Here is a 16,072-nt window from a genome sequence, read left to right on the forward strand (position 1 = left end):
CGCAGGCCGAATGGAGCCCGGGCTCCCGGCGGTGGTGGGTGAGCGGGGGGCGGGCGGGCGGGAGATCCGGGTGTTCAGGCTGCGGCTTCCCGGCTCCCACGGCCCTCAGCCCGTTTCCTGACCCATGGAGGCCACTTCCCACGCCTCCGTCTCTGCGTGCATCTGCACCATCCCCATGCTGTCACCTCCCAGGCTGCCAGGGCCTTTTCAGGTCCCTCCCCATAAGATGATCACTGACCTCATCTGGACCTTTGGGAACTAGCTGCTTGGTCCTCCGACCAGGTCTTTGGGAATGGGGGAGTGGGGTTCCAGGACCTGAGACGTCCCTGCACAGACGACCTGTGTGCTCTCTAGAGCAAGGTAACTGACATGACAGGTTTTTAGGCCTTCTCAGGTTCGTAGGGGATCTCCATCAGGTACTTCCTTCTTCCTGACGGGACTTTGCTTGCTTTTAAGACAGGGTCGTATATTCTGTAGCCATGTCTGGCATTGAACTCGGGAATCTGCCTGCCTTTGCCTCCCTGGTGCTGGGATTGAAGGCATGGCTCCTTCCCTAAGAGACTTTAAAACCCTGTGTTTCCGCAGATGTCAGAATTGTGGCCCGGTTTGGAGAGAGACCTCGTCGATGAGGGAATTAACCGGAGAAGTGGGACTAGGACTATAGATGAAAATTACTGAAGGGTTGCCAAGTGGAAGATTAAACCATTTTTGTGTTTCCTCCTAATGTTATCCTGACAGTGGAAGATTACTGTCAGGAGATTTTGGCCTCACAGATAGTAATTTTTGTTGTTGTTGTTGGTTTTTTGGTTTTTTGTTTTTTTCCGAGACAGGGTTTCTCTGTGGCTTTGGAGGCTGTCCTGGAACTAGCTCTTGTAGACCAGGCTGGTCTTGAACTCACAGAGATCCGCCTGCTTCTGCCTCCCAAGTGCTGGGATTAATGGTGTGTGCCGCCACCACCCAGCAACAGATAGTAATTTTAACGCCTTGAACCAGTTTCTGGACAGTTCCTTGGAGGAGCCAAGGATTAGAGTAAGCGAGGCCAGGTTCCTTTCTGACTGGGTATCCCGTGATACAGAGTTGTCTTTTCCTGGTGGGAGTTTGAAATGAAGGGCACTCTGGAAGTTCTCTTCTTGTGTCCTGAAAACTGCACACGTTCAGATTAGGCTTTCCGATGCCAGTTCCTTAATTTACGTTCCACTGTCACTCAGTAACCATTTGATTGGTGTGGCTCCTTAACACCCAGAGCCTTCACACTTGCCATTTAATTTCCCTTCTAAAAGGCTGACCATGTTTTCTGTTGAAAAATGAAGGATCTTCCAAGTCCCTGCTACCCACTCTCTTTTTATTTTGAAACACAGCTTTGAGATCAACTAGTCATTAAACCTGTGGGTCACATGCATGCCTGTGGGTTTCTGAAAGAATTGATTCTTTGTGTTTACTCAGAACTGAGATGGCTGGTGTGTGAACTGGAAACTTGAGAGCATTTGAAAGAATCCACTGAATGGCTTTGAACTTTCATAAAGCTAGAGAGCCTATCAGAATCCACCTCTGCCCATCTGATATGCTTCTGTTTCCAGTGGAACTCCCCGAGAGAGGAGTTGGAAGAGGTCCCAGTGCAGACAGCCGCATGGATTTTCCTGAAACCAGACTATAGATCTGACTTGTTAGATCTGACTTGTTTCAGTTTGTTTCCTCCTGAACTTCTCAGAGATGCAGAGATATTCCTGGAATTGAACCTGCCCCGAAGGGAAGTTGCATTTTCATATTGAATGAAAAGTAAGCAAGTGGCAGAAACCACCTGACTTGACCACATCTAGAGTCACTGGACTGGGGACACCAGTTGGGGACAGAGAAGTGCTTCTAGGAGGAATACCAGGTGAAGAGGATGAGGCCAGCTGGAGAGTAAATGGCCACCCCCACCCCCTCAGAGATAAAGTCAGCCTCATGGTGAGTGTCAAGGCCTGCCTGAGGCTGCTTCTGGGGTCGTTTGAGTGACCTGCAAGCTTGGGCCAGCTAGTCTTGCTGTTCTGCTTACAACAACCTCATTAATCATGGAAGCCATTTCTCTCCAGGGCTTATGTGTTTGCACCTTGCAAGTTTTTGGCTAGGCATATAGCCCAGTGGTAGAGAGTTCACCTAGCATTGGAGAGGCCCTGGGTGCAATTCCTAATAAAGCAAAAATAAGCAGACCCCACCTCGGGTGCTGTAAGTACATGACTGTGATGGTGCAGCCAGTCTTGATGAGCACCTGGGTGTGGCTGTGTCTGGAGAAGCAGGATGGTTGCAGTTGAGGTTTAGCCAGTTTGGCTCCTAAGGCTGTTGTGAAACATCTGCCTGAAACCCGATTCCCTCGTGTACCCTTTGTAGCTTCATCCTTTTTCATACCCTGGTTCAGCAAATGCTCCTGAGGTGACAGTGTAAGGTGGGGCTGAACTAGACTCAGTAGACATATGTGTGGAGCCATTCCAAACGATGCCTGAGGTACAGTGTACCTAGAGGAGCAGGGCTGATTTCAGAGTGTGGGGATGACGGGGGTAGATGGGTCGTCCACAGTGAGCTTTGAAAGTTCACAAGTGTGTTTGATTGCCATCTAACATGTGGCCGGCCGGTTTTACATTGAGTCTTGGAGCTTGAGAAAATAGATGGTGCTGGGACAGGTGTCTGTCAATGAGGAGCGTGAAGTTGGAGGTCCAGGGGAAGGCCTTGAGTCCTGTGAGAACAGCTCCAGTGGCAGTGTTGTGTCCCTTCATGGGCTCCCCTGGCTTCGCTGGTATGCTTTCTGAGTCTAAGAACTAAAACTGAATCCCAGTCTCTGCCTAATTCACCTTGTGCAAATAGGTGATGTTTATATCAGGCCAAGAGTCTTCTGAATCCTGAGCCTGCAGTTCCAGAGCTTGGGCTGGAGGCAAAGGCAGGAGACTGTGGAGTTTGAGGTCAGTTTGGGCTACAGAGTGAGACCTGTCTGGATTGGGTGGAAGTATTTAGAAAAGGGCAGAAGGTACTAGAAACTCTGAAGAAAGATTCCTTTACACTGAGAAAGCAGGAAGGGTGAGGAGGAAGCAAGGCTGAGCTGCTGGCAAGGTTTGGAGGCTCAGTGGTGTTTTCTGTCAACTTTCAAAGGCTGCTGTCTTCCCATTATAGATGAGCCTGCTTGCTGCAGGCCCTCCATACACATCTGTCCAGGGAGTCCATGAGTCCTTAGGAACAGGGCTGCTTCTCACCAGCATGCTCAGGAGAAGTGCAGTGAAGATACCTCAGTCTGTGTTGTTGCCAGAAACTAGAGAAACAGGCAGGGAAACATGGCAGGGAAGGCTCTGTGCTTGTGCAGCTAAGTGTAAGGGTTTCAAAAGGCAACTCAGCTCACAGTGGGTGATCTGGTTCCCTGCAGGGACAGCTGCTTCCTCTTGCAGATGAGCTGATGACTGGGGACAGGCTTATCTTTAGTCTGCCTGTGCTGCATTTGCAGTGGGTTTATCTGCTTTTGGCTGCTGGACTCTTCCTGGCAGCTGAGCATCAAGCCCTCCCAGAGCCAGAGTCAAGAGGAAGTGTCATGAACTTATCATTGTCACCAGTGGGGACCCATGGCTGCGTTCTGTTTTCTTATCAGGTGGAACTATTTTTTTCTATATGATGGTTCCAAGGTAAAGGGAGAAGGAGACCCAACCAGAGCTGGCATCTGCTACTTCTACCCCTCCAAGGTAAGCATGGCCATCAATACACATAGCTTCTTTTAAGACATGTTTGGGATGAAACTTGGGGCCACATGCATGCTCTGCTCTCTCCCTAGCTCTTATTTATTTGTTTATTTATTTATTTATCTTTAGAGTTTAGAGACGGGTTCTCACTGAGTTCTCAACCTGCACAGCCGCTGGGCTGACAGGCCCATGCCACCAGGCAACACTCTTGTCTTGATCTTAATTCCCAGGCAGTCCATTCCACTCTCTTCCTCGCCATCAGAAGTAGGAGTTTTTTTTTTGTTGTTGTTGTTTTGTTTTGTTTTTTGTCTGTGTCCTGTCGTTAAGTCTTTGGTCAGTTAATTTTGTTCAAACAGAAAAGTAGAGACTATTACAAACTGTCACATGCTATCCTAAGTGTGGGCATCTGTGAACACTGCAATTTTTTTTTTTTTCCCCCGAGACAGGGTTTCTTTGTGTAGCCCTAGCTGTCCTGGAACTCCCTCTGTAGATTAGGCTGGCCTCAAACTCACAGAGATCCACCTTCCCCAGCCTCCCGAGTGCTGGGATTAAAGGTGTGTGCTACCACTGCCAAGCTGAACACTGCAAATTTTATGTGCCCTAACGACTCTCTTATTTTTCCCCTAGAGAAGTTTAAAGCAAGTTCTAGATATTGCATCATTTTGCCCATCAGTTATCAAGTCACGTGTCTAATGGAAGGGTATACTGTGTCATGAGTGACAGCACTTCTTTAGTGTCCACAGGTGCTCAGCCAGACTCTAATTGTTGCTGTCCCTTTGACATTACTCTGGTGACCAGCCCTGCCCGCCTCCCTCTCTTGCTCCTTTCCTCCTCCCCATCCCCCTTACCAGGACCCTAATGACATCCATAGCCTGCTTGCTTAACCTGTGCTGAATTCCATTTTTTTTTTTTTTTTTTTTTTTTTTGGTTTTTCAAGACAGGGTTTCTCTGTGTAGCTTTGGAGTCTATCCTGGCACTTGCTTTGGAGACCAGGCTGGCCTCGAACTCACAGAGATCCGCCTGCCTCTGCCTCCCGAGTGCTGGGATTAAAGGCATGTGCCACCAACTCCCGGCTCCTGAGTTCCATTTTTAATATCAGTCCTCATGTGCCAGCTGTGCTGTGTTCTCCTCATTCCCTCAGATTTCTGAGCTGCCATGTAAAACGCCATGCTCTGGGTTGGGATGGTCACCACCCCATGGTGACATCAAGTGACATCTGTTGACTGATTTACTTTCACTCTGTATCCATAGCAAGCTCTAGATCCCTGATGAGGTTCATGGTCTGTTCTGCAAGGCAGGATATCATCATGGATGGCAGATGCACTTCCTGTTACATCCTGTCTTGTGTGGCTATGCCATGGTTCAGGGAATGTATGCCGTCCCCCAAGTGCTGAAGCCCTGATTTGCTGTCTGTGTTCACTGTGGGGTTCTCTAACAGCACATTACCAACAGCCATTAGTGACTATGAAGGCTCGACTTGAGAGTCACCAGGGTGCCACAGTGCACTCTCCTTTGCTGGTTTTCTTGTGTGGTGGGAAGAGGGTTAGAGATAGTGTGCCCTGTGAGCCAGGCTGATCTTGACTATTTTTTTTTAACATTTACTTTATGCATTTGAGTGTTTTGTCTACATCTATGCATGTGCCTGGTGCCCAAGGAGGGCAGAGGAGGGTGTCACATCCCCTGGGACTGGATGGTTATAGATGGTTGGGAGCCACCATGTAGGTACTGGGAATCGAACTCCAGGCCTTGGAGGAGAAACAAATGCTCTGAACTGATGAACCATCTCTCCAGTCCCTGCCCTTGAACTCTGGTTTCTTTTGTGTTGGCAGGATTCTAGGCATAGATCACCAATCCCAGCTATTGCTGTTTCTTATGACCCTTAAAAATATAAAAACTGGTGGGTGGTGTTGGTGCACACCTTTAATCCTAGCACTGAGAAAGCAGAGGCAAATGGATCTCTGAGTTTGAGATCAGCCTGGTCTACATGGTATGAGTTCCAGCACAGTCGGGGCTACACAATAAGACACTGTCTTAACAACAACAACAAAAACCAACACACACAACTAATCAGAAGGCTCACCAGGTCAAAACACAAGCCTGAATTAAATTTCTGGAACCCATAACATAAGAGAAAATTGGCTTACAAAATGGTCCTCTGATCTCCACACAGGTGCTACGGTGCAGGTGCCCAACTAACACATGAGCACACACAGAAACACATGTGATAGTCATTTAAAAAATTAAAAAATACAAGAACTATTCTCCGCCTGGGAAAATGGGAGTAGATGTCGGTCTGCACAGAGCAGTCAGGTAAAATGTCTGCTTCTCCCACAGACCCTGCTGGACCAACAGGAGCTGCTCTGTGGCCAGCTTGCCGGAGTCGTTCGCTGCCTCTGGGACCTTTCTGGTACCCCACCCACGCTCATCCGCCTGCGGAAACTCAAGTTTGCCATCAGGGTGGATGGGGACTACCTGTGGGTAAGTCGAGTCTGAAGACATGGAGCTGGTGTGGGAGTGTGGTGTCCTTCCTGTGACTGCAGCTGCTCCTCAGCCCTCGGTGCTCTCCAAACACTGCTATGATGGAAGGCGAGAACCTGCCAGGGCCTCACAATGTCAAGCACCTGCTCCGTGCCCCAGAGCTACACCACAGCCCAACCCCAAAAACCTCAGATACACCCTGCACTGGGTGTGGGAGGTTTCTTTGTGTTGTTTTTACTCATCTGTCTTTGCACATGTCTGGTGTGTGCATGTACACGTGCATGTATGTGTGCATGTGTCTGTGTACATGTGTATGTATGTGGAGACCCGGTTTGCAGCATGCCTATCAGTTTTCCTTGGTGAGCCGCTGGTCTCCATTTTGATGGTGTCTAGTCAGTGTTATCTTCTGTTGCCATTGCCTTCTATAGTCTGAGAAACTATTACCTAGTGTTTTGGTCTCCAATTTTTAGAAGACAAGTTCGATTGTTTTTGCTTCTAAATTTGTGTTTATAAACCCACCTAGACTTCTGTCTGTGGGTAGATGGGTGGTGAGAATAGAGGTCAAGGGTCATTTATTTTTCCACCTGGTTATCCATCATTCGTGCGCCATTACTGAGTTCCTCAACCACCTTTGTCACAAGTCAGGGGACTGTGGGCATGGGTCTGGGTCTGCTTGAAGATTCAGCAAATCCCGCAGGCTGTGATTTTTATAGCTTTGTGTGAGTCTTGGGATGGACAGTGTCTCTCCTGTTGTCAGTCCCTTTCCCAGTGACTCTGGAGAGGGCTGCTGTTGCAGTTAAGTTGTGGGTGTAGAGTCCAGAGTGAACAGTATAGTCCTGGGGTGGGAGTAGGGGCAACCCTTCATATAGCTCCCACCATAGGACAGCCTGGGCTCCTTTCCATCCAGGTTCCTTGATGATGTCACATTCCTAGTGACTTCCTTCCAGCCCAGTGGTTTTAAGGCAGGCTCACATTGTAGCTAAGCACTGCCTTCCAGAGAAGCAGGCCCTGGCCTCAGCGTCACTCAATAGAACTGCCCTCCATCTCTGCAGTGTCTGTACCCCAGTTTAACATGCAGTATACGGGAGGCCATCACAGGTACAGCTCACAGAGCAGGCCTGAGTACACCTACTCCAATCAGGGAGTTGGCGTGAGCAGGAATATGCACTTCAGGTCAGCCCCGTCAGCGGGAGACAAAAGTGCTTGGTGTCTGTAGAGGGCATCCCTGCTGCAGTGGGGTCGGCTTAGCTGCAGAAGATGGGTTTTTAAATCTCTCAGCACATGTAGCAGCAGGTCATGTTATGGCGTTGTCATGCACAGTTGTCTCTTCAGTTGTTCTCTGCTCCTGTTTTTATTACCTATGTATGTTCCATTGTTCTCTCAATTTCCAACCTCCTTAAAAGGGGCTGTCTTGGCCCAGTTTAGTGACCATACCTTTAATCCCAGCACTCAGAAGACAGAGGGAGGTGGATGTCTTGAGTTCTAGGACAGCCAGGTCTACACAATGAGTTCCAGCATAGCTAGAGCTACATAGTGAGACCCTGACCAAAAAACAAAACAAAACAAAACAAAACAAAAAAAACCCTCCTCTTGCCTCCTAATGATCTCCATAATCTCCTTCCTGACTTCATGACTCATGAACCTGGAGAGCTGGCTCAGTGGTTAAGCTTTCTCAAGTACCTGGGTTCAGTTCCCAGCACCCACATGGTGGCTCATAATCATCTGTAATCCAGTTCCAGGGGATCTGACGCCCTCTTCTGGCTTCCTCAAGATGCATAGTGGAAGTAGAGAACCTACTCCTGCAAGTTGTGCTCTGCTGTGACCCCTACCTCTCCCTAAATATAAAAAATACATCTAAGTTCTCTATATAAACATGTGGTATTTATCCTTCCAAATCTTTTTTCATTAAATTTATTTATTTATCTTACATCCCGACCACAGTACAATTTCCTCTCCCTCCTCTCTTCCCACCTCCACCCACAATCCACCCCTTCTCTGTTTCTGTCAGAAAGGGGCAGGCCTCTTATGGGTATCCACAAAGCATGGCATATCAATTTGCAGTAAAACTACGTTCCTCCCCTTATATTAAGGCTGGGCAAGGCAACCCAGTACAAGGAATAGGGTCTCAAAAGCCATTATTTTGTTTACTATACTGATTTCTATTGATTCTGCAGAAGTCATGGTTTCATTATGACTTATGGGTACATCGTGCATTTCGGATCACCCCCGATCTGCTTCTCCCTCCCAAGTGATTGTATGACTGGCAGTACCACACCTGGCATCACATCTTACCAACTCATGTTGATAGTCACTCATTCAGAGTCTGTGTGTGTGTGTGTGTGTGTGTGTGTGTGTGTGTGTGTGTGTGTGTGTGCTCGAGAGAGCACAAGTGTCCACACCACATCATGCATGCTATGATGGTTGTGTGTAGGCCAACAATTTTCTGGAGTTGGTTCTCTCCTATCATGTAGCACTCTGGGATTGAACTCTTATTATCGAGCTTGGCAGCTAGTGCCTTTATGCACTGAGCCATCTTACTGGCCCAGATGTGTTCTTTAGTTAAGGAAGCTGTCTTCTTTGAGAGCTCTCTGAAAACTTAGGTGGCTAAAGCGGTGTTGGTGTGTTGCTGGTCCCTTTGTTCTCTTTTATTAACCTCCAGGTTTGCTTTTGTGGCAGTGCTTTGCTGGTTGTGTGACCATGGCTCTGTGGTGATGGACCTGGCTTTGCTTCTCATCAGGATCTGTTTTTTTGGTTTTTGGTTTTGCCATGTGAATTTTAGGATTATTTTTCTGAGTTCTTTGAGGGATGTTGTTTGGATTTTGATGGGGGTTGTATTGCTGTGTGGATTGCTTCATACCATTTGTCACTTTCACACTGCACTGGCTCTGAGCTTGAAGGCCCTGTTCTATTTGTCTGTTTATTTAATTTGGTTTTGTAAGACAGGGTTCTCTGTGTGATTGCCTTGGCTGTCCTGGTACTTACATTGTAGACTAGGCTGGCATCAAACTCATAGAGATCAGTTTGCCTCTTTCTCCCAAGTGCTGGGACTAAAGGCATGCACCACCATGGCTGGCTTTCACTGTGTTCTTGACCTTAGTTTGTCAGACTTGGAGGAAATTTTTGTGTTTATCTTGATGAGGGAGATTGGACTGTGTGTTCTTCCCATGTTGTGTCCTTGTCTGCTTTAGGTCAGGGAAACACAGGCCGGCGTTGTGCAGTGAGAGGCGGTGTTCCTCTGATGACGTGGATATTGAGTTTATTAGTAAATAACTTACCTGGAAAACAATAAGTAACTGCCACTGCATTCCTGCTCTGAGGAGACAGACCTTGCTCCCCAATGTTCTCTATGACCTGAAGGGGCTTCTGGCCCCTCTCCTCTTTTCTTAAATGGTCAAGTCCACATCTGTGACTACCCCAGGGAAGAGTTGAGCCGCACACATTGCCTCATGTCTAAGAGTTGTGGTGGTGTTTAAAATGATTGCCAGCTGGAAGACTAAGCTATTTCATGTAGATCACAAAAGGAAGGATGGGATAAACCAGGCCGCACACTGCCTGAACCCAAGGTTAGCCACAGATCTCCTATGGAGCAGCGCCAGGCAGGCCTGCTCACCATCCATCCACCTATTCATTCAAGCCTCACCCAGCATGTTCCGATTAAATACTGTGCCTGTGCTGCATGGAGCAAGCTCACCCTTCCCACTAGCAGGCAGCCTTGTTAGCTGGACTTTCCTACAGGTCACTGACACATGTACCATGCCAATAAAGTGGCAAGTCTGTGACTCAGCAGATGAGGAATCTGGGGACCCCTGGCTACTTGGAAATAGTCAGGAGACAGTAATATATGCAAGGCAGAGAGCGAGCTCTGCTAGGATAGGCTGGCTTGGGGTGATGCTGAGGAAACTGGTGGACATGATGAGGACTGACTGAAATCTCCCTAAAGCCACCATACCAGACTAAGTGTTCATGAGGCGCTGAGACAGGGGCTGGGTGGGGTGCTGGGGTCTGTATCACATAACCTTCCAGCCACCTTTTAGTTCTTTGCTGCTCAGTTCTGACCACTAACACGTACTTGGGGCCACACAGGACACACAGAGCAGTAAATGCTACATAGGAAATTGATGGAGGTGGCAGAGGGGATGGTTGTCCATCAGCTTCAAATACTAGTCCATGGCCACCTGTTGGACCTCCTGGCCACGGTGCCACTCCATCTTAAACCCTTCGGATGCCCTATGCCCAGCAAAATGGACAGCCAGTACTGACACTTTGACCTTAAGTCTTCCATTGTCACACTTCCGTCTTCCACTGTGTCCCCTTACCTTCATGTTTTATTTGTATCGGTAACAAGTAGGCTTTTGTTTTGGGTAATGATAAAGACTTTTATTTTGAACAATAACAGGTAGCTTTTATTTTTCAATAACAGTGTTTAAGAATAAAGCATTTCACATGCAAGTAAATCTGCAAGCCAAAGATACATTCAGCAATTCATTTTCACCACAGTTTTAAATGAGTTCATTTTATAGCTAAGTAAACGTTAAAATTCTACAATGTATTGCCAAGGCTTTTTGCCTGAAAAAAGCAAAAAGGACTGAGAGAGCTGTCTGTATTTTGTCACACAGGCACACACGGCCCAAACCCAGGGCCATACGCCACATCACAACTCTGCAGAACAATCCAGCCTCAGCTGTGCACAAATGCAAAGAACCCATTCCCCAAATAACTCCCAGCACCCACCTAAGACACCAGCCCTACCACTGTGAGATGGGTGACTGTGTGGAAGGTGCCGATTACAAATGCACCTGTTGTCATGAAATCCACACTAGAGCAGGGTTGAGCACCAAAGTCTACACCACAACAGAGAACTTGTCATGGAAGGTATAGAGTCTAAAGAACAAAGCTTCCCTAATGCTGTGAAGCTTTCCATTAGGATAGCCCTTTGGGCTGCTGTGAGGGGACCAAGCCTGAGAAAAAGGCCAGAACCCCTCTGCTCCTCTGAGAAGCTCAGCCCCCCCTCCCCGTCCCCTTGATACTTCTGCTCTCTTTGCATTACCCTGATAGCATCTTCAATTCTTGTGTGCTACCCCCAACTTCAGCTCCAGTCTGCTTCCTGGGACATGGCAGTCATTTCTTAGGATTGGTTCTTGGCTGGCATCCAGTAGACGGCCCCCGGGTTGGGTGAGGAGCAGTCTGTGATTTGGGGGGTCGGCATTCCTGCTGCTGCAGGCGCTGCCTCCCCCGGGCCAGGGCCTCCAGGTACCACTGCTGCTCCTTCCACTGTTGCTTTTTCTGCTCCAGCTTCTTCTTTCTGGCTTCCAGCTCACAGAATTCCTGATCCAGCTGCTGGAGCTGTGTTTGCAGACGCTTATTCTCAGCATTGATATCCTGGTATAAGTCCTTGTGAGCCTTTTTGGCCTTAACCTCCAAGGCCTTGGCCTTCTTCTTCAGCTCCATGGTGATGTCCTCTCCTGACTCCAGTAGGTTCAGCTCCTCCACTTGCTTCTCCAGGGCGGCCCTTTCCTTCAGGAATTGGAAGTGTGCCTCCTGGTCCTCTAAGGAGATGTCAACTACAATGCTGGCTTTCTCCAGCTCTAAGGCCTTGATCTTTTGGTCCTGGCTCCTCTTTACCTGTGCTACAGGACTCAGGGCATTCAACTTCCTCCTGAAATGGCTCTCCAGCTTCCTGCTCTGCAACAGCTGCTTCTGGAGGTCATCTGTGTGGGAGGCGAAGGCAGAGACCAGCTCTTGCCTCCTGTCCTCAATCTCCTGACGCTGCTGCCTGTAATATTTCCACAGGGAGTCATATTTCTTCTGGCTGTCATTCTGCTTGAGCTTCAGAAACTCCAGGAAGAGCTTGTTGTCTGTTTCCTCCAATGCCATTTCCTTCTTCAGTTCCTTGATGTTCATCATCAGTTCTGACCGTCGGCTCTTAACCGCTTCCATCTCCAGCTCTAGCTCACTCATGGTGGCCAGAATCTTCCTCCTCACCCTCTTCTCCCGCCGGGTCAGCAACTCTGGCTTTAGATACCTTTTGAGAATAGCCGCAGGAGTAGACGATGTAGGCTGGGGTTGGGGGTCCACAGCAAACTCTGTTTTGGAATCTAGGAGCTCACTGGGACAGCTCTCCAGGTTTGTGTTGCTGATGCTGACCCCTGAGGAGCAGGCACTGGCCTCATGGACCTGCATGTCAGAGGGCCTTAGGCCAATTAGCGTAAGTACCTCCTCCTTTTCCTTCTGGTCCAGGAGAACCAGTTCTGGCCACCTCACCCGAAATTCGCATATGGCCTTCCTCCTGGCCAGGCAAGGCCTGCAGTGGAGGCCTTGGTATGTAAAAGCAGGCTCCTCCCTTTCAGGAAGTGATGGTGGTCCAGCAGCCCTGCCTCCTTGACTGTCGTAGACAAGGGTGGGTCTTCTGTTCCTGGTGTCCCAGGTGGTATGGTCCTGGCCTTGGGACTCCATATCCCCTCCCCTCCTGGCTGTAGGGCTTTACCCGAGGCTCAGAAACTCAGCACTTTCTCCTGGCTACAGTAGTTCCTTCTGTTCATCCTCCCTGCCCTTCAGTCACGGGTAACCACCTCCCCCAAGCCTCCTAGGGTTGGCCTAGGTAGAGCAGAACGTGGACTGTTGGCCTAGTCATTAACCCTTAGGCGACGGATTTGCCTGGTGGGCGGGGCTTGGGAGGGGCGGAGCTTATGGGGGTGAAGCCGGAGCTGGATAGACCCTGGGCTTGGAGCTCTAAGTAAGGCCGGAAGAAAAGTTGCAGCGACTTGGCGCCTGTGGCGAGCAACACCAGGGCTTTCTCAGCATGGCACAGCAGTTGTGTCGCTATGGGGAGCCAGTAGAGACCCCTTGCACCTGTGACCTACGCTGTACGGGCTGGACAGGAGCCCTGGGAGGGAGGGAAGGCGCCAAGGGCCAAGAGGCTCCAGGCTCCTGGCTCCCTTCGCAGTGCTGTTTGGGTGCAGTCTGAGTCTGTTCCACCGGCTTCGGACTCCCTCCATGATTGCTGGGTTCCCAGTGGCACGAGCGTCCTCGCGATGCCATGGCTGGTGTTGAAGCACAGTATCCCCGGAAGGGAAAGCCGCCCCAGAATTGTGCCCTGTGCAGCCACCTGGTTACAGTGAAAGTAAAACTGAGAAGGCTCGGAGTGTGGAATGAATGCTTTTGGGAAGAACATGGAGGAGGATGACTTCCCATGAGCAGAGCAGCTGCAGAGCATTGTCCACAGCACGGCTCCTGCACTGGTTGGCCCTCCCTGCCATACAGGACAGCTGAGGAACTTCCCCAGGGAAGAAATCACTTAGCTTGTGGCACAGGTGGTTTCCTGCCTCCTAGCAAGGAGGCCCATGGGAGCAGCAGGAAGCAGGGGCAGGTATCATTCTCTCTTGGAGACTTGGAAGGAGGCTTCTGAGACAGGTCATGTGTACCTCATGCCCTTCTCTGTGTGTCCTGGTCCCATTTGCCATATGATCCACCTCTTCCTAGCCTGGGCCCTGACACATGGCATGTCTGTAGGAATTCTGTGTCCCTGAAAAATTCATCGAAGTCTTACTAGTCGCTCACACTTGGCCTTGTGTGGCTTTCTCTCTGTCTGCCTGAACCTGAGCCACTGGAACATCATGACTTGGTTGGAGTAGGAAAATGGCAGTACTCTGGTGGCACACCTACACATAATGCCCTCTGCTGCTCTCAGGGAGAATCCTCTCCCCAGAGCAGGGCTTCTTATCTCTGCCAAAACCCTTTCTAAAGTATCCTTGTGTTTTTATCCATTCACTGGGTTTTATTCCCCTTTTCCATTAGGCTTCTTTCAGATTCTTAGTTTCTATGCTGAAGTTTTGTCCATGATACTGACTTCCCACCCATGCTGTTGCCCGGCTTCCCTTCTACAGTGGACTGACTCACCTGCTCATTAGCACCTTTTGTCCGGTCACTGAAATCTTTTAATCTGCACACGGCATCTTTCCCGGCTGAGTGTCTGTGCTCAGGGATAGAGGTGCCTGTTCTGTTAGGGAGTCGCACAGCCTGGCTTTGTCACTGTGCCTCCCCACATCTGTCGGTTGACAGAGAGAGCACTTACAGTTTTAGGGGGTCATCCTCCTGAGAGGTCTGTTCTGAAGCCACAGGAAGGAGAAACAGGCAGCGGCATGTTGCACATGACACAAATGCACAGGCTTCAACAGGGCCACAAAACCGACGGTGGCAAAGCTGTAGACTGCTATGCTGTTAGCATAACCCCAGCATCTGTGGGGACAGAACATGAATCATAATGAAAATCTTCAAAACATTAGATAAATATAACAAGGAAGAACTAAATACAGTATGTAAATGTTCCTGTGAGTGTGTGCATGCCTGTGGAGGCCGAAGGTCAGTGTGGGGTCTCTTCCTCAGTTGCTCCCCACCATGTGTTTTGAAACAGGGTCTGTCATTATCTCGAGCCCGCTGATTTAGGTAGTTTGGCTGATCAGCCAGGGATCCCCCTGTCTCCACCTCCCCAGTGCTAGGATTTCTGAACTGCACCATCATGGCTGCCTTCTCTTTGAGTGCTAGGTATTAAGCTCAGGTTCTGCTTGCACCACAAGTCACCCAAACACTGTGATCTTAAAGGAAAACCAGTAAGCCTCTAATGCCTCCAGTGTCTCCTCAGAATGCAGAATGGAGGCAGAATACCATTGGTGTGTGCAGATGGGAGAGCAGACAAAACAAAAGGCGCATACAAGGAAAAAAAAATGACAAAACCCACCAAACAAGATTGGGAAAGTCTGAAAATGAGGTTGGACGAATGTGCAAAGGAGATGGCAGATTAAAGCGCAGCTTCAATTCAGTGACAGTTCTGGCAGGAATTCAGTAAGAAAACTGGGGGTAGGGGGGGTGGTCCACGCTCAAAAAGCCAAACACAACCCTCAACAAAAGCTCCATCCACCATGGAGCCTCTTTCCTTTCTTGTTCCAAGCGTCGGGGATGCCTGTTGTGAATACTGAAGGGAAGGGATGAGCCAGGCTTCCCTGTGGCTCACACTGCTGCCCAGTCTGGGTTGGACAAGTGTCCACTGTCCCCATATCTGAGCAGGAGTCAGCTCTGCAGACCACACTCAAGCTTTGTGTCCTTGGGCCAGGTAGAATCACCCTCCCTGCATCCTGCCCACCCTGAGGTGGCTAATGTTCTAGTCTTGGGTGTCGCCCAACATGCATTGGAGGCTATCACAGCACCAGACAGGTACAGCAGAGGACCCATCTTCCTACTCCGAAGACCTTCCAAGTGTTAGTCACCTGCTGGAAGGACGCTCTTGCGGGTGTCATGCACACCCTCCAACTTCAGAGTTCTCGACGCTTTGCAGCTTTGACAGATTTAACTCACCCACTCAGCTTGGGTTGAGAACTTTCAAGCCCCCAACATTACTCTCAATAAGTGAGATCTATTCCTGGCCATCAAGGACAGAGCCGTGTCTCTTAATGCAATTCCAGCCTGTGCCCACCTCCTACCACCTACACCTTTCAGCTTGTCAGTGCCCTGTCTACTGCGGCATGCCACCTCTCTGAGCTTTCCCTCACCTAGGGGCTATAACAGCCACACTAAAGCTCCCAACCTGTGGGTGTCCTGTGACCTCAGGCCAGGTTAGCTCAGTTTTCAAAAGATATCATTCTGCTGTTGTGGGAAACACCACTCTCAGGACAGACACTTGAGACTAGAGCGGAAAATGAAGTTTATTCACACAGGTGCCTCTGGGAGCCCGGAGAACTCGAGGCCCAGCTGCAGTCACTCAGGGCATTTATAAGTTGGCATTCATTTTTCTCCTCATTGGTGGGTTTCAGTTTTGGCTTGTGTGATGGATCACCATAAGGGACTACTGGCTGGGACCATGAGAGATGATTTCCAGCAGCAAGTGGTTACAGAGGCAGAAAGCAGGT

At 49.4% G+C, this 16,072-nt stretch overlaps 2 protein-coding genes across 9 annotated transcripts in view; one reads left to right on the top strand and one right to left on the bottom strand.

Annotated features, from left to right (window-relative positions):
- Positions 1-16,072, top strand: part of Hps4 (HPS4 biogenesis of lysosomal organelles complex 3 subunit 2) — a 32,567-nt gene that overhangs the window by 148 nt on the left and 16,347 nt on the right. For 2 of the 8 annotated variants that reach the window (XM_035443234.1, XM_035443235.1), the window contains exons 1-4: positions 50-360; positions 1,444-1,947; positions 3,608-3,698; positions 6,030-6,173. In XM_035443234.1, coding sequence (XP_035299125.1) covers positions 1,907-1,947; positions 3,608-3,698; positions 6,030-6,173 — 276 coding nt within the window. In that variant the 5' untranslated portion in view covers positions 50-360; positions 1,444-1,906. Of the gene's footprint in view, positions 1-49; positions 361-1,040; positions 1,948-3,607; positions 3,699-6,029; positions 6,174-16,072 lie in introns of those variants that run through there. The other 6 variants (XM_035443233.1, XM_027415927.2, XM_027415931.2 and 3 more) reach the window with 6 other exon arrangements.
- On the bottom strand, positions 11,217-12,626 carry LOC103164118 (coiled-coil domain-containing protein 121). Its single transcript, XM_035443391.1, is given in 1 exon segment — positions 11,217-12,626. A coding segment is annotated over 1 exon segment (1,410 nt).

This window comes from Cricetulus griseus, chromosome 4, assembly GCF_003668045.3.
Source record: "Cricetulus griseus strain 17A/GY chromosome 4, alternate assembly CriGri-PICRH-1.0, whole genome shotgun sequence".
NCBI lineage: Eukaryota > Metazoa > Chordata > Mammalia > Rodentia > Cricetidae > Cricetulus > Cricetulus griseus.